Source organism: Buteo buteo, chromosome 22 (assembly GCF_964188355.1).
Source record: "Buteo buteo chromosome 22, bButBut1.hap1.1, whole genome shotgun sequence".
In the NCBI taxonomy this organism is placed as follows: Eukaryota; Metazoa; Chordata; class Aves; order Accipitriformes; family Accipitridae; genus Buteo; species Buteo buteo.
In genome coordinates, this window is record NC_134192.1 from 25,670,408 (window position 1) to 25,697,433 (window position 27,026).

At 36.9% G+C, this 27,026-nt stretch overlaps 1 protein-coding gene across 3 annotated transcripts in view; it reads right to left on the reverse strand.

Annotated features, from left to right (window-relative positions):
- Nucleotides 1–5,150: 5,150 nt before the first annotated feature.
- ZC3H12B (zinc finger CCCH-type containing 12B) overlaps nt 5,151–27,026 on the reverse strand; it is a 32,836-nt gene continuing 10,960 nt past the window's right edge. For 2 of the 3 annotated variants that reach the window (XM_075053750.1, XM_075053749.1), the window contains 5 exons: nt 14,584–15,358; nt 10,817–10,956; nt 9,824–10,058; nt 9,628–9,734; nt 5,151–9,065 (listed from right to left, as the gene is read on the reverse strand). In XM_075053750.1, the coding sequence (XP_074909851.1) occupies nt 7,645–9,065; nt 9,628–9,734; nt 9,824–10,058; nt 10,817–10,956; nt 14,584–15,194 (2,514 nt within the window). In that variant the 5' untranslated portion in view covers nt 15,195–15,358 and the 3' untranslated portion in view covers nt 5,151–7,644. Of the gene's footprint in view, nt 9,066–9,627; nt 9,735–9,823; nt 10,059–10,816; nt 10,957–14,583; nt 15,359–17,225; nt 18,308–27,026 lie in introns of those variants that run through there. The other variant, XM_075053751.1, reaches the window with a different exon arrangement.

Sequence of the window (27,026 nt, forward strand, 5' to 3'; positions counted from 1 at the left end):
TTTGCATGATTTTGCCAGGATAAGATTGTGCTACAATTTTCATCTAGCTAGGATTTCACATGAAGTGTCAGGGATCCAGCCTAGTTACAGCATGGCTGAATGCACCATAGCGCATGAATATCTTTTACATTTTTTTTTCTCACCATTTTTTTCAAGTGATAGTTTTGAGGCCTCTACTATCTCTTTTTAATTAGTTTTCTTCTTGATGTTATTTCTATTTGTTATTTTGCTGAGGTTGATGACTAATGCTGTGGTCTTTGCTGAGACCTAGTGTGATTACTGCAGTAATGGGCTTGAGTACCCTGTTGGAAAGTTGTTGAGAAAAAGGACCTCCGCTTATTTTTTTGTAAATTCAGTTTTCTTTACCTGTATTAAAGGTTCTTGGAACTTAGAGGCTTCTGCAGTTACCTGTCAGGAGTTCAAGCATATATTCATTGTGGGACTCCTCAGTAAGAATTTGTTGGAGTGTATCTGCTAGAGGGTAAGACAGAGCTTTCCTCTGAGTCAGTCTGGTAATTTGCAGTATTTACAAACCAAACAGAAACAGGAACGTGTCAGTGCAGCATTGTGATGGAATCGTTTTAGTTCTTTAGAGCTACTGCTGACATTATGTGCTAATGTTCTGTAGAAAGAGATACAAAAAGGGACATAAAACTTTAGCAGTACAGTGGGAAGGATTGAATTGCAAGTTTAGAACAGTAGCTTCATGGATGCTTTGGGCTGGCTCTCAAGTAAAGGCTTAGCTAAATGTCCATAATGTAAGTAATATTTCTTTGTTCTAATTTTTTGTCATCCTGTTCTACTGCAGTTGCTCTTTACCAGACAGGCAAAAGTTATTTAAAACATGTTGTACATTTCCTTCTCTAAAAACAAGTAGTGCTAGTGCAAAAGAAAACAAACTTCTCTTTTAGGAGAGATTTTTCATGTAAGTCCTTCCCCTTTCTAGTATTTTGAGAAATTTCTCCTTTTACCCAGCAGTTCCTCAAGCTTATTTAGGCAATTTTTAGTGAAGAAGATTTATTCTTTTATTACTGTATTTGGTAGAATATGAAATTACTTAAGTTATTGTATTTGGTACTTCAGAGGTCTGTCAATGCAACCAAGCACAACAGTTCAAAAAGGAAAGTGTGATGCTGGCAAATACTGTGCTGCATGTAACCTTTTTCTGCTTTGGTGAAGATTTACTTGGTAAAATCATGTGTTACTGTAGTTTCTTCATCAGCTGTAGTAGTTACTGCCCTGTGCATCTGCCATTACCCCACCTAGTGAATTATGGAATAAAAACCTGGTCTTTGATCTAATTGCAGAGTCAAATAAATAGTTAAATCCAGTGCTGTGGCTGACTCGTAGAAAAGCACAAAACTGCCAGATGCTTTAAAAAAAAGAATACCAAGATTTGAGGAGAAGCCATAGTAATGGCATGAAATTTAAACTAAGTGTTATTGGGGGGGTAGGCGGGGAAGCAGGCTTGAAAAAAAGAGGGGGGGAAGAATGGCTGGAGAAAAGAAACATATGTTTTGGGTTTTAAAAAGTGAAGAAAGGGCTTCTATTAAAAAACAGAAGTGTAAAACCTAGACAATTATGTATCACCTTGTTCAGGATTATGAAACTTTGTGGTTTTTTGATCTGATTAATTCACAGGAACAATGTTGTAGCTACTTTCCCAAGTACCTGTGAAATGACAATGTTACTATGAATAATACAAAATAAATGCATAGATAATCTTAACCTTTAAATCCAGCCAGTTCAAATTACTTCAAAAGCAAGTAAGAAAACAGTTACTGTATTGGGTACTTCTGAGTTATGCAAACATAACAGTTTAAAAAGGAAAGGGCAATACTAGCAAAATACTGTGCTACATGTAATTTTTTTCCCCTTTGGTAAAAGTTTACTTGGTAAAATGTGCTTTCAACATGCTAATTACTTTCTTTGCTAGAAGCACATTCTGAGTGGGGATAGGAAGGGCAATGTTGCTGTATTTCTAGATTACCTGATTTTTCCTTTGCATTGGGCAGGTCTTCTTGAGACTGCTTTCTCCCTGTAAATGAATCTCTCCAGACAGATTTTCACTGTCCAAAAAAACCCATCTCTAAAGGGAAGCTATAGAAAGGATTGGAGATAGAAGCTGGGACTACATGGAATAAATATATATGGAATAAATCATGCAGAGAGGAATTGCTGAGGAAGTTAAGGCCTGGGTCCACTGTTTTTGTAGCCTGTGAGCCCTTTTTCCTGGCTTTTTCCACCTTTTGAATTTCTTTCCAATGTAAGTAATTGGACAGAGTAGTGGAACCTTATTAGGATAATTTGTTGCTGGCTATTCAAGTTTTCAATATGCTGTTCTCTCATTCCCAAAGGCAGATACTCTGACAAGGACTTCAGCTCGACCCAGGGGTCACAGTTTTGGGGCAAAAACGGGAACAGTAAGAATATCCTGTGAAATTTAATTACTACTTGTTTTCAGGAGTGATATACTTGAGGATGTAAATTAAGCATAAAGGGCCTGGGATTAGGAAAAAGCAACTTTGTAATACATGTATTTTATTGGTTTTGATTGGTTTTGTGGTGTCTTTTGAATCCCCTGGTTCCTGGCCATTGTGAGAACAAACACGGTAATGGTGAGATGTTCAGGCAACTTCAGATTGAGATGATCTTTAAATCTGTGTAATACAGAGATGGACAAGGGATGTTATTCTGACAAGACAGTGGGACCTAAGTAGTACTTTTTTCTCTGCTTTTTAAAGAAATGTAAAATTCTTGTCCTGTTCCTTCACAGATTTAAGCACAGATGGAACATTTGAGCATTATGTTATGATTTCAGAATCTGGGTATTTTTCAGTAAGTCAACTAAAAATACTGAAAAATAATTTGGACTACAACACTTGTTTTGGACAAAACAGCTTTTTGGGGCTCTCATCTAAAGAGGGTTACAAAATAAAAAGCTAGATACAAATAATCCAATGGCTCTCAGTTTTATTAAATAAGCAAATTTATATATATATAAGTATAACATGTTTCATAATATTAAATAATTGTGCAAACCTTTTACACAGAGCAGGGGGGGAACAGGTAATAGCCTATATTTCTTTTAGAGTCTTCTCTCAAGTCTTCTAATACATTTACAAACTTTAAATACCACAGTAAAAATCATCAATATTGTCTAATGGCTCTTCAAAGGCTAACCAAACACTGGCATGAGAAGAATTGAAGTGACGGTGCACTTGTATTTTTCCAGTTGAAATACTGCAAGAAATACAGTTAATAAGGGCTGTGTCACACAGACAAGCTATGGGTACGTAAGAGGAGTATTAAAGCTGAACACTCTCCATGGAAATAATAGTGACAGATCTAATGATCTGACTATTGTGAGTCCTCTGGTACTAATGCTTCAGGTAAACTTTTGGCTAGTCAAGATAAAGTAATATCTCAACTCTGTGGAGCAAAGTCTCACAGAAATGATGCATGGTCCTTCTCTTTAGCATGCAGTTTTAAGAATTGCTATAGTCTAAATATGTCTCTTGAAATGTTCCTGTTTGTGGTTTGGTATACAGCACAGGTATACATGCATGGCACCAAGTATTTTTTAACTGAATTATTTGGACAGATTCTTAGTGTGTTCTGACTTTTATCATTAAGAATTTCAAAATGCCAAAATTCACAATCTGAGGCAAACTGGCATTAAAAGTACGTAGGGGAGAACTCACCTAGAGAGATGTTTCGGTTTTGTTTGTTTTTTTTAATGAGGATCCTTCTGCTTGTTCTGAGCAACCATACCCACACCTTCCATTTTTAAGTTTACAATTAAAGTATTTTTACAAAAGCTAAACAGACTCATGCTAGTGAATGAATTACATGCAGCAGCAACTAGAGCAGTGCACACTTATTACTACAGAGATTTACGAATACCACATACTGGTTTAACCTCCATTTTCACTCATTTTGTCATTAAGACTTACATTATATTTGGGTCAACCAAAAAAACCCAAAGAGATTTATAAAATTTTACAACAAACAATAATGTTTAATTCTACAAATGAATAAAGCCAACTACTGCAGCTCAATACAACAACAGGACTAACAGTAGTGAAATCATCTCTATGTACAATTTAATATATTACTGACATGTAATTCTTACAAAAAAAAAACATTAAATAACTTAAACTGGACTGACATCCCATAAAGCATTCAATTTTTGATTCATGAATTTAAGGTTATACACTTTTAAGTGACAAATTATGTGAAAGTAATATAGCTAAAGATGAAAGATCAGTAAATCAGAACTCCCAGAAAACACTCTAGCCCTAGCAAAGCACTGAAGTCTACTGCTTACCTCTTGCTGATTGCAGTAGGCCAGGATTTTACCTTCCCACTTTTTTTTTTCCTCTCATCTAGAATTGTAATTTCATGGATTTTATTAAAATATAGTTTCTAGAACTGTTCTCTTACAGTTTTAAAAACATTTAAATACCATGCTCTCAAAAAGAGCATTTATACAAAGTCTTATATTTACAATATAGACAGTTATGATCAGGTGTTAGTAAGATCAACTCTTCCATGTAAGAAGAAATCTAAGCTTATGCGCTGAAGATTAATGAATGTGTCAGTGTTTTGAATTGGCTTGTAAACATATCTGAAAACAGATGTGGATGACTGAATTATCACTTATAGTAGTTGATTAGGAAAGACTACATCACATACAAAAGTTTCGTTACCTCTAAGGAGGGCTAATCAAGCACAAAATTTGCAAATTATTTCCACAAGGCCACACTGCCCATTCTGTAACTCTATGCATGATAGATGCTAATAGCTTCTTAGAAAAAGACAATTTGCCTTCAAAGTGCCTTAGGGAAATAGTATGCTGGGTTTGTATTGGCATAGCATTCCCATTGTTGAAAAAGGAATTACTCTTATCAGCAAGACAAAAGTTAGTGAAAATTAAAATGACTAGACAAATCCTACAAAAACGACTATCTCCATAAACCACCTCGCACTTCATACAGAAATTTCTGCTCAGCTTTCCACGTTAGAAAACATCAAAAACACCTACTAAACCTCTCTTAAAATAGCTTATCTTTATAATTGGAGAAAAAGGGAACAAACATTTTTCTACATACGAATATTTAATTCCGTGCAAGATGGAAACATGAGTGCACAATAAACTTCATTTAATACCTAAATAATTTATAAATTAATCCATTACGAATAAAGCAGGGTCTATAGCAATTATATTGTTACATTTTAAACACATGCAGATGAGTTAACAGCAACATTTTTACATAGAGTTTAGTGCAAGAATGTATCTGCTTAATAAATAGACTAAAGATAACTATGTAATGCTTTGAGGTGTACACACAGTATCTGTGCACATAATAAACTGGTTCTGAAAAGTTGTCCTTGTTTGTCTATAAACTACAAGTGCCCATTTTAAATAAAAAAGATCCATAATTACTCATGGGCTACTTCCCTGTGACACATGGTGTCACAAACGTTGTGGTGAAAATGTAATACTGAAGTTAATCTAGAGATTATTTTTTTTTTATACACAGTTTTTATACAATCAAGAAAAAGAGATACAATTTGTATCAACAAACAAAAGGTCATTTCTGGTTATTTGAGGCATTGCTCTCAGCTGCTTATACCATGCAAGAGAAGAGAATAAGAATTAATTGCAAATTAAAAATATAAAATGCTGGTTAGTAAGAAATGTTTTTGAAAACTGGTCAAGAGTTAAATCTGTTTTCCCCAACTATTAAAAATGTCTGAAGTTTTATTTTTTTCCCATTAACAGAGACGATAACCAACTAATTAAAACTTAAGTTATTTTCAAACACCAAGTGTAAATACAGAATTACCTTCAAGTTAACTCATTTTAAATACATAATGACATGGTCATTATATACGTTACCTGTACCAACACAAGAATATTCATCCTGTGTGAAATGATACGGTTATCAAATATCAGTAAATTAACTGTAGTTGCACCTGTAATTGTAGTTTGTTATTGGTTTGGGGTTCTTTTTAATATATGACAGGAACATATTTTACACATGATAGAGAGCCCACAAGATATTTTGAATCAAACCAACCATTACAGTAACACAAGTGGAGGAAATTATATAACTTTGTTCCTCAGACAAACAGATAACTAGAAAGCAGCATGCAAGCCATTATCAAAACACCAGAAACAACCCTGACTGCAGCCTCACGTTCCGTGTGTTTCACAGTAAGAAACATTTAGGCAGTGTCACACCTTCTCATGAAGAAACAAAAGGCCATAAACCAGGCCTTCTCAACTTTCATGAAAAAAACTACAGTAGAAGTCAACAAGTCCTAGCTCGAGACATATCGAGTTAGTAATGGTTCGAAATGCTGAAATATACAATGGATTCAAAAAAGGGCGTCCAGTCAGTGCAGCTTAAAAAACAATAAACGCCTCTTTTGGAGACATTTAGCTACAAAGGTTCCCACCCTGAGCAAGATACCAGTTGCGCAAACAATGCCACACAAAATTATCTCACCTGTTGAAACAGGAACTCTAAAAGCCTTCATGAGGCAAATGCACACCTTTGCGTGGATCTGAAGAGCAAAACCAACCAGGCCAGCTTTGCCACAAACCCAAACTGTAGCACCTCTTTTCAAGAGGCATTCCCCCCACCCTCCCTTCTCAAGTTGATCTTGTACAGCCATTCTGACTGTTAGCCTCACTTAAACACCATCTTTGCCCCCAGAGGAAGGGCTGTAGTTATTGATGAGCTTCCATGTTAATGCCCAGTTTCCACTGCTTCAGGTTGAGTAATCCAATTTACATAAAACTGACAATTTACAGTCAGCTTGTCTAGTCATCTGGGCTCACTGGGTCATCTGTGCTTACTGCACAGTTGAGAGGCAATTCTGAAGAGAGAAGCTACAGTTAAACTTCTTTTAGTTTATTGAATGGCACTCACACCTTCACACTCCTTAATGTTTTGGTCCTAATTTAATAAAGTATTTGGCTTCTATTGGATTGAGCCAATGTATTGGACAATATAATAGATACTTGGACAATAAAATAGATACTCAACCTATTGGGGAACAGTTTTGAAATTTAAGTACCAACAACAATATTGACATTCAAAAGCTGAAATCAGTTTTTTCTTTTACAAATTGAGTGCTTTAACTTTTGTCAAGTTTACTTTTTTGTCAATATTTAATATGCCAGTAAGCAGTGTCAAATGACAAAGCTGAAACCCTAAAAGTCATCTGGGTGTGTATAGAGCATACTTTTAAAGGCCGATTAGATATTTATAAGCAAATTGAAAGTGTACACTAATACATGCAATATAATTGCTAACAGTAATTTTGTAGTAACAGCTTTGAGACACTGAACGTGACATTGTAGTTCTTAATGAGCTATCCATGCAGCAAGGTATGCATTTCCTATAAAATACTATTAAAAAATCCCTATATTTAAAATCTTAAAATTTACAATACAATCAACTCTTATATAGTGCCTCAGCATATGTATGATTGCTACTGTGTACAGAATTTTATACTATCTTAGTAGAAAATATTTACAATAGATTGGCCCCTTCCTTCATCATTTAAGTTTTCCTCCAGGTCCTATAAGCTGTATAGTTTCATTTATCCAAAAGAAGCTGTAATGCTTTAACGCCCTGTTCTTAATTTGGCAACAATCATAGCTGCCAACTGTTGTGCATCTGTCATGTGGGGATTCTTTTCCATCACAGAAAGGACAATGCTTGGAGGGAAAATATTGCAGAGGTTCTTGTATGTTTGATACTGATGTTCTGGGATGATATGAGGTTCCCGTGGCTCACCACATATCCCAATCCAGGGATTCCTCCAGAGTTGCTCCATCTTCTCAGGCATACTTCTTACCATTACAGGTTCATAACATGGCTGCATGAGGTTGTTACTCAGTGGATACGAGTGATAAGTGTAAGAGTCTGATGCACATGGTAATGGATCCCAACTAGCATGCTGCTCTCGACAGAGAGGTGGTCTTCTCTGCCTTGTAGGGTTACTTTCATAAAGCCGTGAGTCAGAAACACTGTCCATTCGCGTCATGACCAAGGCACGGCTTGGTTGTGCAGTTGATGGATGAACATTTTGAGGCACAGAGTATTCGCCTGGACAACTGGACCGTGCTCCAACAACTGGATGCTGGGCATGTAGGCCTAAGTGGGAAACTGACTGTTTGCGAAGGGATTGCTTAGGCTCTTCAGTTCCGTAACTCTGAACTCTATTTAAGGCTTCATGGTAACCATGGGAAAAAGGCTGAAGTCGATTTTGCGATGGCAGTCTGTGGATCTTCACATTGTCTTCTGGACTGGCATCTGCTACACCCAGATACAAGTCATTGTAAGAGGAATAAGAATCATTACTTGTATGGCTTAAGCAATTGTCAGGACAGGGGCTTGAGTTTCTAGAATACATCCCCTGGTCCATATCAGCCCCGTAATAATCTGTGTTACGGATACTACTTATGCTCAAGTTGGAGAAATCACTGAGTAAGGAGTAATAGCCATGGTCCCCCAATGATTCATATTTGGGATACTGGTCAGTATAGCTAACTGAGGTGCCATGGCTATTGGTGACTAGTATAGGAGGATATTGCACACTGGACATATGTTCCAGTGAGGATTTCTGATGCATGAACTGTGAGGAACCTGGCACCGGACTGCTTGCAGAACGAGTATTTAATGCACCAGCTGCATGGCTTTTTGGTGGAGGGAGCGTTGGTACACTTAATGCAGAAACCAGAGACGGGACAGAGCTGGCCTCAGACTTCCGGGCTACTGATAACTTTTCCTCAGGCTCCACAGCTACTGATCTAATGCTTGGATCTGACTGACGTTTTGGGGCAATGCGTTTCACTTCAGAACTGATTTCTCCTTTGGAGCTGGATGGCCCTGTGCCACATTTGGCCAAGGCTCCCTCACTCATAGTTTTCACAGCAGATAATTTGGCACTTATTCGAAGCTCATCCGCTACTGACCTTTGAGGCTGGTTTGCCCGTTCTGGGTGGTAATATTTACATTTGTGCCCATAGGTGCACTTTTTACCTGGAAGAAAAGTGTTTTCAGGTTAAATAAAGCAAAAACTAATCAATACCACCAGCTGCTATCTTTTTTCTTTATATCTTTCACCACTTCTCGATAGTAATATTTCTAGATTAACCCCCTAAGTAATAATCATATATATTGTATATACAGGCAGTCATAGACTCTGTGACCTGTATCCACTTACATCACTGCACCAAGGGCAAGACACATCACTTTTCTTCCTACTGGCTCATGACTTCAATACTGACAACAAACATACTCAATGCTATATAAAACAAAACTGGTCTAACACAGTTTGTGTAGTTATGAATCTCCTTCCTTGAATAAAAACCAGAAGAAAATAGCAAAAAGCTGTGTTATCCACAAGGTATATCTGGTAGTCCTTAATTTTCTGCTACATTGTGTCTATTAATATGTGTATGAAGGGTATAAAAATGGATGTAGTGCTTGGCTGGCAACACAAAAAATGACACTTTTTTTTCCCAGTAATGACAAGATGTTAATTAATTGCTTGCTTCACCTACCTTTGAATACAACAAATCAATCTGACTTAGGCACTTACCATAAGGACACGGTTGTTTCTTATGTTCAGGAATAACTGGCCTTTTCCTTAAGAAATTTTCAAGGCTTGGACCATGGCGTCCTAAAGGATCATCAGGAGGCATAAATCTAAGGGGAAAGAAATTAAATGTGAATTTCAGTTTTTACTGAGGATTCTGAATTACCAAATTCCCTTACTTTTGAAGAAAAAAACATACTTGTCATTCACAAAAGAATACATTAGCAGCCGCTCCTCTATGAACTTCTTCCATTCTGGTTTTTCATTTTGAAGATCCCGATAGTTGTCATTTGATACAATGATGCCATCTGAGTCGAAAGCAAGTTTTACTATGAATCGATCATCATAGCAAACTACTCTTCTTCCCTGAACTCTTCGAGATGGGGTGAAAACAAGAATTTTCTCTTTCTCCAATTTCCGTAAGATTTCTTGATCTGTAAAATAATTTTAGTTAAGGAGCTTTTAAAAAGTTTTAAAAGAAAGAAATGCAGCCTTTGAAATATGAAACTTCTTGCCCTCTTATCTGACAAAGTATTTTGTAATTATGTTCATATACGGTCCCCCTTATCATAAAAAAATACCTAGATGCAGAGTGCCATTTGATTTCTGAGGTTTCAAAGCACTGGGTAAATATTCAATACTTAAGCTTCACAACCACTCTACTCCTCTGTAAACAACTGTATACCTTTACTCAATCTTCCTAAACATGTGAAGAAGTCAGTTGTTACTGTATTGCAATAGCCTTCTTGTTAGCCTGGAGTAAAACGTAAGCACCTTCTATGGGTCAAAGCACATGCTGCCTCTTCAGTGTTCAAGATAATCCTACTAAATGAGTCCCTGGCCTGATAATACTTATTTTATACTCACCCAGCAACTAAGAATCAGGTCCTATATGCTTAACAATGATTGCTAATGGGAAAATTATGACTACTACTTCTCAAAAGTGTTGCAATGATCCAGTAATGTTACAAAAAACCAGCATTGTTTACAGGTGCAGATACTTAAATGCTTGTTTCCTCACCAGTGAAATCATTGCGTTTTCAAATGAACAGTTGAGTGCAACATCATCGTGCAACACCACATCCACAGCCCAGTATGTAGTGCCCATCAGAGAGATAACATGGTTGTGTTTTAATGCAATTCTTTTTTCTTCTTTTTAACCAAGGGCTCAAAGAAAATCTTGATCTGTTACCTGTAATTGGTGCATCAGGTCGGGACTGTTCTTTTCTCCATGCAGGTACAAACACAGTGATATCTTTATGTCCTTTTTCCAGAAACCAATCAACAGCTAGCTGAATTCCCCGACAGGAAAATCCTTCTTTATTCCCATGGCTGAAGGACATGCAAAAGTTTTAGAAACAGCAATGACAAAAGTTACATTTGGTTTTGTTTTTTGTTGTTATGGTGTGTTTGGTTTGGGGTTTGTTTTTTTTCTTCTAAAGCTACCATGGTCTAAGGATACAAGGGAAACAAAGTCTGTAAAGATAGGTAAACCTTTTTATTAGACCAGCTTACATAACTGGAAAAAAGACAATTGTCCAGAGCTATCCAGCCATCAGATTACAGCAACACTGCTACTTAAAACTCTAGAAATGGTGAAATTTCACTATCCCAAAAGCAAAGACAAATAAACATGAAGTTTTTCTGCTTTTTATTAGCTGAGCTAATGAAAAATATCACTTTCCCCACAAATTGAGCTTACCTTAAATAGTACCATAAAAAGTTATCAATAACAAAAAAGGAATGAACTAACAATGCTGGCTGTCATGGGTGATAGGTGCTTTTAAACATCTAGATTAAAAAAGTACATTAATATTAAGTGTTCTGCATTTTTTACTAGGACTTTTTAAGGGAAAGAAATAATTCTCTCAAAGTTGTTTAAGCACACCCCACACCCCCCCAATTTGTTTTTCTGAAACACACAGGAGTCTCTAAAACAGCACACAATTCAGATAAAGGGATTTAATTTTTAGAATGGCTTAAGAAGTTTCTGCAAAGGAAAAAAGAAATTCTTCAAAGGTTTGATAGAAACTAAGGAGAATCTTAATTATGAATTTTTTGTCTACCTCATGGGTACACCTATCTTGATTTGCTAAATGTAAACTGAACTAAAGAATCAGGTTTTAAATCCTCTCAGGAAATAGTTTAGGAATGCCTGAATAATACATAAGCACATATATAAGAGAAGATGATGACATTTAATTATTATTTAATTATAATATCCTTAGTAGTTAGTCTACACAGGTAAGAGACACACAGATCTTTGCATTATGGTTGAATTTCATATTTAGATTCAAGCTGACATTTTCTTTGTCTGAAAAACAGAGTGCAAATATTACTGCTACACCACATAATTGAATAATAAAAACTAAGGGTTCTGGTTCTTTTCCATTAGTATTGTAACTACTTGAGAAAAAAAAACCTGACCTGCTCTTTTTACTAAAAAAAAAACCCAACAAACAAAAACAAACAACCCCAAAACCAAAACCAAACACAAAACCCCACCAAACAACAACGCTCTTTGTTACACACTTGCAGAGTTTGGCTAGCAAAGTGAACTACTTCCAAAATTGCATCTGAAAAGGGTAGACTAGTAAGCCAGCACTATGCTCCTTGATGCACACTCTTCAAAATGTATTAAGTCAAATTTTTTTCCCCCTTTCTCAACATAGCTGCAATTTTTCATCAGTTGTGATAGGAGGAGTGATGCTGCCCAGTTAGTTTGGCACCTACCAGTCATTATTTCTGAAGAGACTTATATATTAATTTGTTAAGAAAATTAATTAATCTCTTCAAATTGTTCCATCTGTTGCAAAGGTGCTAACTGAATCACATCAGTGATGCTGTATTGAGGAACGAGATCCTCACCACGAAAAAGTGGTTGAGCGGCCAGGTCAGGGAGGGTTACAGAACACTGTAAGGGCAGGGGAGGCCATGTGCACCAATGACGCTCCCTATTAGAAAAAAACAACAAGGGGCCTAGGTAGCAGTGCTGAGCAGAAGACACAGGAGAGAACTGCTATAGCAGCCCTGAAACGTGTTGGCAGTCCACGCAGTTGGCTGTAATTAAGGAGACTTTGTGGTGCTATATAATGCTAGGTACTCCTCCCACTACTTGAAGCAGCCGGCATTTGACTGTACAAAGTGGCATCCAGCTGCTGCACTATCCTGTTCCAAGCTGTTAGTTCTGTGTAGCATCCCCCAAAACTGTTTACTTCAAGAAAATTTCAATACTGAAAATGGAAATGGTTCCATTTTCCATATAAAGCCACCTTTCAGTTACAACAGACACACTTTACCATAAAGGCAAGGCCTCCATTTGCATTATCAATAATTGCAGTGTTTTTAAGCATGAGAAGTGTATAACCCTTGCACTTTTCAGATATTCTCAGTCTGTAGAGCAGATGCTGCACAATTAAGAGATTTGCATCATATTAAAATTGTCTTCAGCATTATTCTATAGATTATCATTCAAAATTTTACTTCAATGTTGTTGTTATTATTATTATAGAACAACATCACAGATTACTGGACCATAGCAAGATGCATGCTCTTCCTGGCTCAAAATGTTAAATAAAGTAACACTGAAACAGACCAAAGGTAGACAGATCTAGTACCATCTGTATGACTAAGGCCTACGGATCACTAGCGTGGTCCAAATTCTTGCAACTTAAATAATGAATACAGAAGCTGCAATGTTGCTAAAGCATTTTTTCTTTAGATTTTTGTACATTTCAGATGCATATGCATTTTGTTATGAGTTGGAATCGATGATCCTTATGGGTCCCTTCCAACCTGAGATATTCTATGATTCTATAAATAAATAGAGCATCAGTTCTAAGCTATGCAACAGTAAAGAGTACACGTACACTTTTCTCCAGTTGCTGCCACATTATGCTCAGCAGTAACTCAAGCAGTACAGAGACTACAAATTCAACAAGCACAGAAAAAAAAAGGAAAGAAAAAAGTTAAATCCAATATTGGTGATGTTGCTTTATAGAAACATCTTTTGGACTGATGTAACCACAACTTGGCACTGCAAAATCCAGTATATAAAATATTCTTGTAGGATTTGGGGGGTTTATGTATTTCAAAACTCAGAGTACTCAATACACCTATAAAAATCTGAATTTTCTTAATACATAGAAAAAAATAATTCAGATCACAAATTCTTTTAGAGCAGAAAGCTAATACTAAAGGAAATCTATTGTGCAAACACCACCTGAAGAAAGCTTGGTATCACTGATGATTAAACAGACTGTTTAAAGAACTCCCTCATAGAAAATAATACTTTCTCAATGACAAACAAATCATTGGCTAGCTGAATTGTGTATTATATAGACATGCTCAAAATTGGCATGGGACAGGTATCTCTCGAGTTACTGTTAACCCAAGCACCCAAGTGCACTTGTGTACACACATCTGAAATGACAAGCACCATAGCCGTGCAAGTCAGCACATTTAGCTCATGCATATCCCTCTACTGACACAGATAAATTACTTTGAATTCTAAGCAGGCTTGATCAGCAGGAGCTCAAATAACCTGAAGTCCACTGCACATCATCAGCATACACTGCATGTCATTTTAGAAAGAACCAAGTCTTCCTCTCCTATTTGGTTGCCTCTGGACATTAAAGAAAAATAATTTTCAACATTGTTCAAGGACTTCAAAAAATTAAACACATTCAAACAAAAGCACACTACAGCTAGATTGCTAGAACAAAAGATTTGATGGGAGAACTTAATTTGAAAAAGGGGGAGAAGGAAATTGGAACACAGATTACACATAAAGGAGTAACAGCATAATGAAAAGCCTGGACTAAAAAGTCCATAAAAAGAGATGTATTATCAGTGTAAAATATACTACGTGACTTAAAATTACTTTGCCATCAATACTGATTTTTCTTATAAATATTTTAGTGATTTATTCTTTTCAAATGTTATGACAGGGAGACCCACCTCATAGCCACATTGCTTCCATCAATGACAATTGGCCTCAAGTTATCACTGTTATCCACAACTTCATCTTCAAGTGACAATTCAGGGCTTGCTATTTCCTTTGGGCAAGGGCCTCTTGGTACCAGAGTACTGGTGGTACTGCTGGCACTGCTTTGTCCCTCTGATTCACTTTTGTTGCCAAGTCTCACAAGCTCTGCCAGAACATCATTGATGAGTGCATCTGCTCCCAATTTATTCAGTACAGCCTGGATCTGATCTCCTGCATACCCAAGCTTTAAAGCAAAATCCATTTTAGCTTGGTATTCCTTGTCCAAATTTGTTTTGCATTCGTCTAGCTTCAAGTCTTGTGTGATACTGCTCTGTGAAAAACTTGGGCGATCCAAACAAGGGGACCGACAGAGTGGCCGATGCGGTTTAGTGGAAACCTCCTTTTCTCTCCACTGAGTATTGCTACAGCTGCTTCTGAAGTATGGTTGCTCAGGTTCACTTTCTGAGCTCGTCCATTCCTCAGATTCAGCACTGCATTCCCCAGCGTCTTGTTCCACATTTCTGTCTTCTCTGGAGTGCCTCTTCTCCATTTTCAGCTTCCCTACCATAGACCAGGCCGTCATCACGTTCAGCTTCCAGCCAGAGAGCTCAGTTCTCTTTCATTTCCAAAGCCACCTGGATTTCATACTCAATTGCATTGTGTTGGCCAATTAAAAGTTTACACAAGGCTGGAGTTAATTTGCCTTGCTTACTATGTTCTGGCATAAACAACACCAACATGAAGTTCCTTCAAAAAAAAAAAAAAAAAATTAGCTTTTGACAAATTCTGCGAAATACTCAACTGCAATGATTTTGTTTACAAGTCAGTAGAGGTCCCTAGTCATTCACATTTCTGTGTAAAAATTGTTCATAATAAAGCATATAATTATGTTGTCTCTTTAATAACAAATTAAACTCTCTTTCCCTCCTCCAGTTACTCTATGTACAAAAAAAATTACACTTCCCACACAATAAACTTACAGCTGGAATTAATGGAGTACCTCAGTAATATTTAAAGATAATAAAACAGAAAAGCGTGATCCACCAATTTCACTAGAAACCTGTCTTTACAGCCTTCTACTGCAGGAACAGCCTGTCTACATCAGGAACAACTGTGTGGAGTTTCAGTATGCATCAAATTTAACACAAACCATTTCAGCCTCTTTCAGTAAGGATTTACTATCAGAACCAGGATAAAAGACAAGTTAAATTTACTGCAAGCAAGCTAGCTGCTAGATGTGTAAAGGACAATAACAAGATGCACAAAACACGACTATCATCTTGTGCTCCGTTTACTCTACCCACTGCACTGAAAATTCCAAAATCAGGGATGGATATTACTGCATTTTGTCCGAAAGTCAGGACAGACATTCATAATTCTTGTCTTATACCAGAAGAAAAATTGTTCAAGGAAATCTAGTGAGAGGTCTGACAAACTAGAAGTTTCAAGTGACCTGTGAAGGGACAAACTGACGTCATGGAGCCTTTGGAAAATAGTTTTTAAAAGGAATTGCACCTACAGCAGTGCATGTTTTAGATAAAATGGTAAAATAAGACCTAGATATAAATGTGGGTAATGGGAGAAAATTGATTACCAAAGTAATTAGCTAGAGGCCTACTTTCAGAAAGCTGCAAGTCCCACTTTCCTCTTCTCTGTAAAACAGCAGACTTAAGAATGCAGGATCCAGTGTGAATAACAAAAAATAATGATATAATAGTGTCCCGGTTTCAGCTGGGATAGAGTTAATTTTCCTTCTGGTAGCTGGTATAGTGCTGTGTTTTGGATTTAGTATGAGAAGAATGTTGATAACACACTGATGTTTTCAGTTGTTGCTAAGTAGTGTTTAGACCAAGTCAAGGATTTTTCAGCTTCTCATGCCCAGCCGGCAAGAAGGCTGGAGGGGCACAAGAGGTTGGGAGGGGACACAGCTGGCACAGCTGACCCAAACTGGCCAAAGGGATATCTCATACCATGTGATGTCATGCCCAGTATATAAACTGGGGGTAGTTGGCCTGGAGGGGATCACTACTCAGGAACTAACTGGGCATTGGTTGGTGAGTAGTGAGCAATTGCATTGTGCATCACTTGTTTTGTATATTCCAATTCTTTTATTATTGTTATTATTACCATTATTATTTTCTTCCTTTCTGTTCTATTAAACTGTTCTTATCTCAACCCACGAGTTTTTGGGTTGGGTTTTTTTCCCCCGATTCTCTCCCCCATCCCACTGGGTGGGGAGGAAGTGAGTGAGTGGCTGCATGGTACTTAGTTGCTGGCTGGGGTTAAACCATGACAAATAGTCTTGAAGAAACCATTTATTTTAAATCCACTTTCTCATTTTGATAAATCTTGCTTTTCTTAAAGTCACATCTTTTAGATGTAACTACAGACAAAGAGAAGAAAGACTGAAAGGTAGAAAAACGAAAAGGTGCCAAATTTCTGAAAGAGCATGGTTTTAAAGCTGCATCTACTACAGAGACTTCAGACTACATCTTTGCTGACAGAAGAAGCATGAGAAGCATGATCCTGGATTTAAACAGCAATCAAAGAAGAAAGACCTAGTATTGACACCAGTTTTCTAATATACCTTTGTTTTTACAGTATAGCCAGTTACCTTTGTGTTCTGATGAATGTTGTAGATATAAGCTGTGGCTGCATGAAAAGATCTTTCCCAGTATTCCTCTGAGAATTTTTATGACACAAAATAGGCATGACTTTAGCACTGGAACAGAGATTGCTCAAAGATGTGCTTTCCTAATAAGCTCCTCATGCACCCAAAAAAGAAGTAAAAAAAAGAAATTGAAAGTATAACTCATGTTTTTTGGGAGGGCTGTTGGTCACTAGTGTAACTAAGAATAAATTTATATCTCTTTCATGCACCTTTTTAATCTCCTCTCACGTCTCTTCCACTCCGTCAGGCTATAAGCAAGCATTAAAAGACAACAAAATTTTCCTCAAAAGAGCATAAGCACTGAACCAAGTACATGAATTATTTATATACAGGACATTATCAAATATACTTGTATTCAAAAGCTTTTTAAAAATCTGATTGCTATCTCCCCAAGAGACTGCAGTGGCTCTTATTTAATTACTGTGGTCTACCAAAACAGCAAACAATAGAAGAAATACTCCCTTAATGTACAGCAGTGTAACTTCCTTGATGTACAGGAATGCCAAATCTAGGGACTAAAAATAAGTATTGGACTTGGGGGGGGAAGTTACATCTAGTGTAGCTAGAAGAAGAGCATCTCTGACATTGTTCATTTTATTATTTATTTGATTTTCTTCCTAAAAAAAGAACTTTAAATTTTTCCACAGAACAAAGTTCAGTAGATACTGAAATCAAGAGAAAAATAATGGAAATGCTGACATGTGTGAATATATTCATTTAGTAATGCAAAACAAATATAATAAACATAAAACCAGAATCTTGCATACTAGAAGTATCTTCAAAATGAAAAACTGATACTCATTCTGAGTTTTCATATCCTTTCATTTTTAGGTAGATGCTGAAATTCACTCATCTCAGAAAGCTTTCTTCCTTGACTATTTTCCCTACATTAAATGATGGTTTTCTGTTGCCTATGGTAGTATTTCAGAGAACAAAAGGTCTAGAATCTAGTGATAAAATTTGACAATCAAACCCATAAAAATGTCAAAGGATCTCTAAGACAGGTCCCTATTGGCCTAACAACAACAACAAAACCTAAAATTGTCTCAAAGTGAAACAAAGATATTAATCTGCAAAACATTCACACAGTAATATATAATTACCTTAAACAGGCCAAACAGTAACATTCCACAAAACTGCACTCTAATTTATGCTCTTTACTTATACATGTCACTTCGCTGTGTTAAATCTACATACTGGTGGAGATGGTAGATATATATCCAGAATACAATGAACTTCAACCCACATTTCCAGTGATACTGGGAAGTACCTACCTACTAAAGGCAGGTATTTGAAGAATAGGTATGTTTACAAATGAGCAATTTTAGGTATCTTAGATTGAAATTTTATTTATTTGTGTGCTTTGTTTGCTTTGGGGATAAAGATCTTTCAGATTCTGCTCAAAAGAGTGGCTAAGATGGAATTACTTCGTTACCTGTACAGTGGAAAAAAAAAAAAAGGTTTAGAAGAAAAAGATACAATATTCTAAAATATAGTCCTAGTTCTCATATCATGTGAAGAACAGTCTGAAAATTTCTTTTGATGAATATGAACAGCAAGATTTTCAGCTACAACTGGGTCATTCTTAAGTAAGCAAGAGAATTACATAGCAAAGGTGGCTAGTTTGACTGATAACCATTAACGGTCTCACAATTACTCCAAACAGTGCCAAATGTAATGACTCTCACTTGTTCATGCTCTTTTTGTGATGCACATACACGCAAACACAAACACATATGCATGTAGAGAAGGCTGCTCAAAAGCCTAGTTTCCATAAGAAATCAAGCTAATTAAAGAAAATGCTAATAATTTATATCAAAAAAAACCCCTAAAAGGCCAAGTTTTGAGTCAACCAACATTATTTTTTAATAAAGAAGAACCATATTCTAAGTCCTTTATGCAACATGGAATAAACCCACAGTTTTCTTGCATTTGAATGGAAATTCCAATGTTTGATTATACTTAGGTTTAGGTTAGACTTAGATTAGGTTAGATTTAGATACTTGCTGTTCTTTAATATTATGCATTCAATGAGTATCCCTCTAAATACTTAGATATCATTATTATTACAGTACTCTCTATTTTCATTTGAGGTGACTTTCTCTCACATAGCACCAATAGCAGTATATTTACAATGCAAGTACTTGCCAACATAGATGTATTAATCAGCTTAATCTGAAATGGATTTTAATTAGGTCTCACGTATAACCTTGTACCTTGCCAAAACTAAAAGGGTATAAAAAATGATAATGAAAGAAGATTAAAAAAACAGGTTATCAACACACTGCACCCCCAGCATACAAAATACTACAACTAAAGAACACTTTACAATACCTGTGGTAACACGCATTTTCTTCAAATTTATGACACTGTACTGCTTTGGCACTGGACAAAAACCAGTGTGATTCTGTTGGTCCAAGTTTAAAGATCTCCATTCTTTTTCCCAAGTTGTCATAATTTCTTTAAACATAACGTCACAAGAATGTTTTTGGCTTTTGTTAAACTTATCATGCTTGTTTTTCCACCTCTAATAAATAATCCTAACCCCTCTGCCAGTGGAAATCTCATAAGAATGATCAGCCAAAGGTTCTTAAGACTGGAAAAAGCCTTTAAAGTATGATGAAGAGAAAGGAAGTTGTTTAGGTTTTCAAATTTATTGTTAACTTCTTCATTGGTTTTATTTCAACGAATGATTTTCCAGAAGTAAACCATTTAAACCAATTTTTAGAGGACCAAATTTACATTCTTTTATAAACACTTAAATTTTAATTTTAACTACAGGCAAAGTAATGTTCCTTCCCAACTGGAAAATAAATGAACTGGACTCACTCAAAGAAACTATGATATTCTCCCCGCCCCCCCCAGCTTTCCTTTTTTTTTTGTAAATGACAACTATACAAGTTTTGCTCCTAATTTTTTCCCTCTTTCTTAGCTGAAAAATAATATATCTTGTCTGCATATAAACTGATTTCACCATTTTGTTGCATTGTCCCAGTTCCACATACATATCTCTAGTTTTCTGTCATTTAACATTATACAGGCAATTTATCATAAATTTCATTTGTCCTTCCCTGAAAGTAAGATCTTATTTTAACAAGAAGATAGTTTGATCATAGTCAGATCTAAATAATCTTGAATTCAAAAACTATTTAAAATATAAATGAAGAAATTTAATTCTAAGAACAATTTCTGTCACTGCTGCTGACATACTCACTTCTTGTCGCCCTTACAAAGAAAGCGGCCCAGGTACAATTCGGGTTAGGAAGCAGTGTTGTGTATCTAGAAGGACTGCTCTCTGCCAGTCCCGTGCTGTGGTTTACTATTCTTTGGTCGCTAGTGATAGATTGCTGGACCTGTTATGGAAAGCTTACTCTATGGAAACACCCACTTCTATGACTCATCTTGGAGTTTCTTGCCTTTTTTTTCATTCATGTCAGCCTTTGGTTGAAAGCCACTAACTAGGGAAATTTTAGCTGTCTCATCCCTCTCTTGGATAGCAGTGGAAAATATTTGGTCTGTGATGTAATGATCACCATTATCTTTCAAATATTTGAGATGGGAATTAAAAATCCACTAAAAAAGAAATAAATCTCTAATAATCCTCAAACTATTTAAAAATTAGATCAGTGTTTTATAAAAATCTCCTCTTCATATCCATCTAGGATCTTGTGAACAAAGCATTGAAAGTCAAAAGGTCCTGTCTGTACCAACTTTAGTCATTTCTACCAAGATATATTAGATCTTTCACAAAAAAAGATACAGTGTGTAGACTTTCAACTTCTGGAAAAGTAAGTTTTCCCCTTTAAACACCCAGCACGCAAAGCCCATTTCTGAAGAGGCAACTTTTGACAAATAGTTTAGATAACCTGCTTTAGCATCAACTGCCATGTTGACAGAAAACAAGGCAGGCAGTCTCTAGAGCCCATCTCTACAACCCTCTACACTTTTCTACAAAGAGCTCCTAGAAAACAAGTCAGCTTGCACTGAAGCCTCTCCACCCTTAGCCAGTTGCTCCATCTGTGCAACTTAACACTCCGCTGCATCCACAGACTTGGGATGTTGTAGGATTTGCTCCCAAATGCGTAAGGTGAAGACTCTCAAACAATGAGGGTCATCTCATGGTTGGCTCAGGAGCATCAAAACAAACAAACAAAAAATCCAACAACAAAAACCAGAAATATTACAGCACAGGACCAAGTTTTCCCACTGACCCTTGAAAGAGGGCACCTAGGAAGGAAGAAGTGTTGTGTTGCTCCTAAGCCAGCAAGCATAGTGGAATGAAGAACTGAGCAAGAGAAAGCAGCAGCAGCAACTACCACTACTTTAACACAGCACCCTTCTTGACACACTCCAGATTAGAAATCAGACTTGAAGTACCATCATCCTTCAGCTACAGAAATAGCACTATGGTCTCTCCCTCATTTCTTCACAGCCCTGAACACTCCAATCTATACCCTATTGCAACCCCTGGAACTACCTATAGACCCACAATTATCACTATAGATTTACCACGTGTGTTCACAGACTATGATCCAGAGCCTATCTACAGAAACAGATTACAACTTGTCCTCAAACTGCAGTTGTGGTTTGTTTTTTTGTTTTTGTTTTTTTTTAAAATAAATCTGCAATCCTATTCTGGAGCCTAGGATCACTACAGTACAGATAGTATGTCTTTTCAGTCAGTCAGTATTTTGATCTAACAAGCCTGTCAGTCACTGTGCCTTTGTCAATGCCAGGAATCCAGATGTAATCAGTACCACCACTCTGAAAAGGCTCAGATGCCCTGTTCTTGGAAAGCTGAGGTCTCTGCTCTGTACCACTATGTCTGAAACCATATTTGGTCTCAGTTTATTTCTGACTTACAGTTAAGTACCTCTACTTGCTATCATTACCTCTCTACCTACAGTGTGGCAAGCATTCAGTATATTACCCCTTCTTAGTGGACCACATGGTTCTCCTTCAAATAAGGGAGTCATCTATTATGTAGGCATATCAGGGAAATGACTTTTCTCTATGTTTAAAGCATTTAAGCTCAGTGGCTTGAATTCACCACCTACCTCAACTGTACAACTGTTTCCTTTGCAACAGTCAAACTAAAGAAATTGCTGATTAAAAACTGTAAGTGGGAACTTACAAAGTTTCTTTAGAAGAAGATTGATGCTGGCAGAAAATAAAGAATGAATGAGATACTGACCAGATTCTATCTTGCTACCTCAAATACAAAAAGGGCCCAGGGAAGAGTTGTGGCAACTGCTCTTTAAACCTTCTCACAGGAAAGGTGAAATGGTGTTAAGCAGGCACAAGATTAACATTTTATCTTGCCATTAAGTCAAGTCCAAGTCCTCCATTTTTTACTGCTCTTACAATTTCTAATACATTTCTGAGCAAGTTTTGGATTTTTTAATTAAGCTTTTCATAAGTAGCTTGTCTTGCCTTCCTCTCACCACTTCTTCAACTAAAATGAGATCCTTGCTTCACTGTTTGTATCTGTTGCCATTGAAGCCTAACCTAATAAAGAATTTTAAAACACACTTATAGTTGCTAGCATTGTTTCCTGCTTCCCATGCTGCTTATAGATTCTTAAGTATCACTTGTCAAATACATGCCATATAATGTTCCAAATAACTATTGTTTCTGTTCAAGAAAGCCTGAGCAGCTGCATACCCCCAGTTCCAGCCATTAGCAAGGCTAAGCATGTAATCTCAGGTTACACACACAACCACACACATATATACAGCACACATACATGGCCAACACAGACACAAACACTCAGCACTCACACAAACGCAAGCAGTACCAACGGCCTCATCTTGTTCCCCTCTCTGGCTGATAAAGACAAAGGTCCATTAGTGGGAAATACATATATATATAGGTATTGGGTTTACGTGGCAAGATTTTGGTAGCAGCGGGGCTGCTTCTGTGAGAAGAGACCAGGAGCTGACCCCATGTTGGACAGAGCCAGTTTCAGCCAGCTCCAAGATGGACTCATCGCTGGCCAAAGCTGAGCCCATCAGCAATGCTGGTGGCACCTCTGTCTCCCTCAGTCTCCCCTGTTACAACCTCCTTAGACACGTGCACACACACACTCCCCAAACCAGCACTCTCAGTCAACCCCCAGACCTTACAGTCTCTGCAGCAGTTGGCCTGGACCTTCCAATTGTCTCACTCCAGAGATATACACATATACATGGCTTCCTAACCACTTAAACATCTTGCTAGCTAGTTCAGCTTGATGCTTGCTAGCGATCATGCACCAACATGCATATCCTCCACTTGCTTGCACCACAGACACATAGGTCCCTAGAGAGACCTTGATGCAGAAAAATAGTTAGAAATGGAATTTAATGTGAAGAAAGGACAGTGTGCTGACCGGGTTCATGACATGGCCAGACAAGCATACTGATCAACACCCCCTTTACAGGCAACCTGTCCCTTTTAACCCCTTCTCCTTCTATTTTCCCATGGTGGTTCCTTCACAGATCAAACCGAAGCCTCCATTCTCTCCCCTGACCCCTACAGTGCCTTTGGTTCCTGCCCCAGACTGCCCAAGTTGTATGCAATCACAAAATGCTCTTTCTTTGCATCCCCCAACCGTGTCCCATACCCCCTCAGCCTGTGAGATGGTCCAGAGAGCCTCTACCATTAGTCAACCCATTGTGTTGGGTGTCACCTCCAGAGCACAGGGCTGATGGCTCTCCTATGACAGCCCCCGGAGAAGCCTGCGCTGGGCCACCATTTCTCTGTGTTATTGGGGTTCCCCTGCCTGCCATTGTGACCCCATGCTCCTTTGTGGTTCTGGAGATGAGCTTTTTATCACACTCTAACAGTTTATTTCAAACATTTCAGGCAAGATGCATTTTTTATTATTATGTCTATATAAATATCTACATTTTTGCTACTTGAGCTAAGTAATTTGTTAAAAGTATTCCTGTCAGAATGTTTTCCATACAGCTGAAAGAACCATGACCGAGAGGACAATCAAACGATATTCTAGCATCATAATAAACAAAAGCTTAGAAGAGGTTCAAACAGCAAAAGCTAGATCTAGTACTAAACTCCTAATATACATAATACCATTTACATTGCAGTTCTTAAAATATCAAGTGAAATATTACAGGAATATTACACACATTTCTCTCAACTTAAATACCATGTTTTGTCCAAACATTGTAATTTTGCCTTTAAATTCTTTTTAAAAAGATTTAATAAAGTACAAAATGCAAAAATACAATGCAAAGAACTTAACATCTGAATTAAAGTGCCTCCATTACTGAGTTACAAGACTATCCTTCTTACTAGTAATTGCACAAAGCACACGTCTCATGTGGTGCACTTAAACCTTCAAACTTCCATGTTTTGTAAAGGAAACCGCTAAAGCCCTATATATTCAACTTCTTGTCTAACAGTGGCATCAGGTCCCACATGATTAACTTTTTGAATCAGCCAAGTCACCACTGAATTTTTCTACAATAAAAGAGATGGAGTAAAGATAATATCCAAACTTTAAAGTGATAGCCTGTATGTAATATGCATAATTTGTACACATATAGCCTTAAAAGAAAGTACATGCAAAAATATAAAGTTGGGTCTTTTTAAATAAAAGATCATTTGGTAGTTCACATTTTCCACATCCATATGAAAGCAACTCCCGACCATTACTCTTCTTCCTGCTTCCCACTTTAAGTGAGAAAGATAATAATTTCTTTGATACATGTAAAACCAACCACAATCAGTGCCACATCTCTGAGAGAACTTCCAGTCAGCAGCAACATATGTATGCAATTAACTCACTGGCATTTAGAGTAAAAAAACTCAAAGCTGCAATAGTATGGTTTGTTTGTTTGTTTTTCCACACTGCACTTCTCAGAAATTCAAACACATCATCTTGCAGAGTACTGACAATAATGAAGAATTTATTTTCTTTCTGATTTACATTGTCTAGCAGTGGTAAATACAGCTGTACCTAGGGACCTCAATCAGTTCCTATTCTATTCTGACTATATAGTCCCTGCCCAAAAGAAAATACAATCTGGAATTATGGTGACAGGCTATGGATGAATTAAACAAGTGATAACTGGAATATCAGAAAGACTACATGAAACATTTTGGTATTGTTTCAGTTCACTGTTTGTCCAGACACCTTTGGAAGGTAGTACTTTGTGGGCACACACTAAGGGAGTTTATGGAGAGGTTTTAAAGGCGCAAGTGGAAAGAAATTATGCATTTAATATGCACCTGTGCAAACATACACCTCAAAATAAGCAGCTTAGGAAAGGATCTCAGTACGAAGTGAGAGCCTGGATAAATGTTTTGGTGGATTAACAGAAACAGAAGACTTGATCTCAGCCATCTCCCTGGCCATAACACTGAGAAATCTCAGAAATAGTCTGGCTGCATGGGTCTAAGAAGATAGTCAAGTCTAAGAGAACTCCTAGATTTCAGGCCCACATATCCAGGAGAAATGAAAGCAGTGTTTCAGCCATTTTCAGTTTAAATTACAAGCTGAACTTTTAGGGGGAACTGTAAAATTCTATTCAAGTCAGAAGTTTGAGCAAAAGGAGAGATCTGCAGGTGAGAAATTTGTGAAGCAAATAAACAGTTCAAGCCATTTGAATTAACTCCCCAATAACATGGTACAGAATAAAGACTGAAAGGAAACAGTGATGAGACTCTGGGACCCTTTACAGAAGGAAGAAGGATGGGAGGAGGCAAGGATAAAGTGAAGAGACAAAGTGATAATCTCAACTCTGCATATACAAAGTTAGCCTGCAAACACGGTATATCTTTATCAGGGTAGCATCACACTGAATAGTACAGGAATGAACTGTGGATTACATTTAATCTAGTGCAAGCAATTCATGCATCATCTAGAGTAAAATGACAGTTTTCAGGCAAAGTCCTTGGACAGGGATATCTTAGTTGAGCTCTGTTTCTGGAAGCAATAGGTGATCCATTGAGAATTCTCTATTATCTCACTGCCTTTATGCTCACTTTGCCCTTAGGTGCACAGAAAAAAGAAAAAGTGCTAATAATCAGTTTACAGAACTATCCTTGCAGATAATTTTCCACTTTTTTGTTTTGTTACGGCTTATACTGTACACTTTTAAGTTAGTATAGATGCATTAAGGAGTTACCACACAGGGGTAAATTAAAAAAAAAAATCCACTTACAAGCAAAAAGACAACATTAAAAAAAAAATTTGAGTAACACACTTGATTTTGCTGATAACTACAAAATTGAGAAATGAGTCAGTGTGCCTCAAAATCTTCTGAAAGATGGAATAACCACTTGTCTCACAGATCATAAACAATAACATTGTATCACTGGAATTTCAGTGTTTGTTTAGTACGAGTTACATTCTCTCCAAAGACAGACCAATATGAACACACACTTAAGGAGAGAAAAGAAAGCTATTACCAATTTCTGATTTGAACATATTATAACTCAGAAATATATATACTGCAGCTTTAAAATTTTAATTCTCATGATGGTCATTGCTAAGCAACCAAGTTTTCTTACTAAACACCTCTTGCAGAACAGTCACGACTGACTAGCAGAATCGATAATGTGATTCAGAGAAAAGAGTGAGGCAAAAGTATCTATGTTTTGTTCATAAAGGACCAAACTGAAAGCATCTATTTAATTTTGCTTGTATTAAACAGAAGGAAAATGTCTGCTCCGTAATAAAGTCCTGTAACATTTATGAAAAACACTTCCAAATTATTTAACAGTTACTATTCAAAT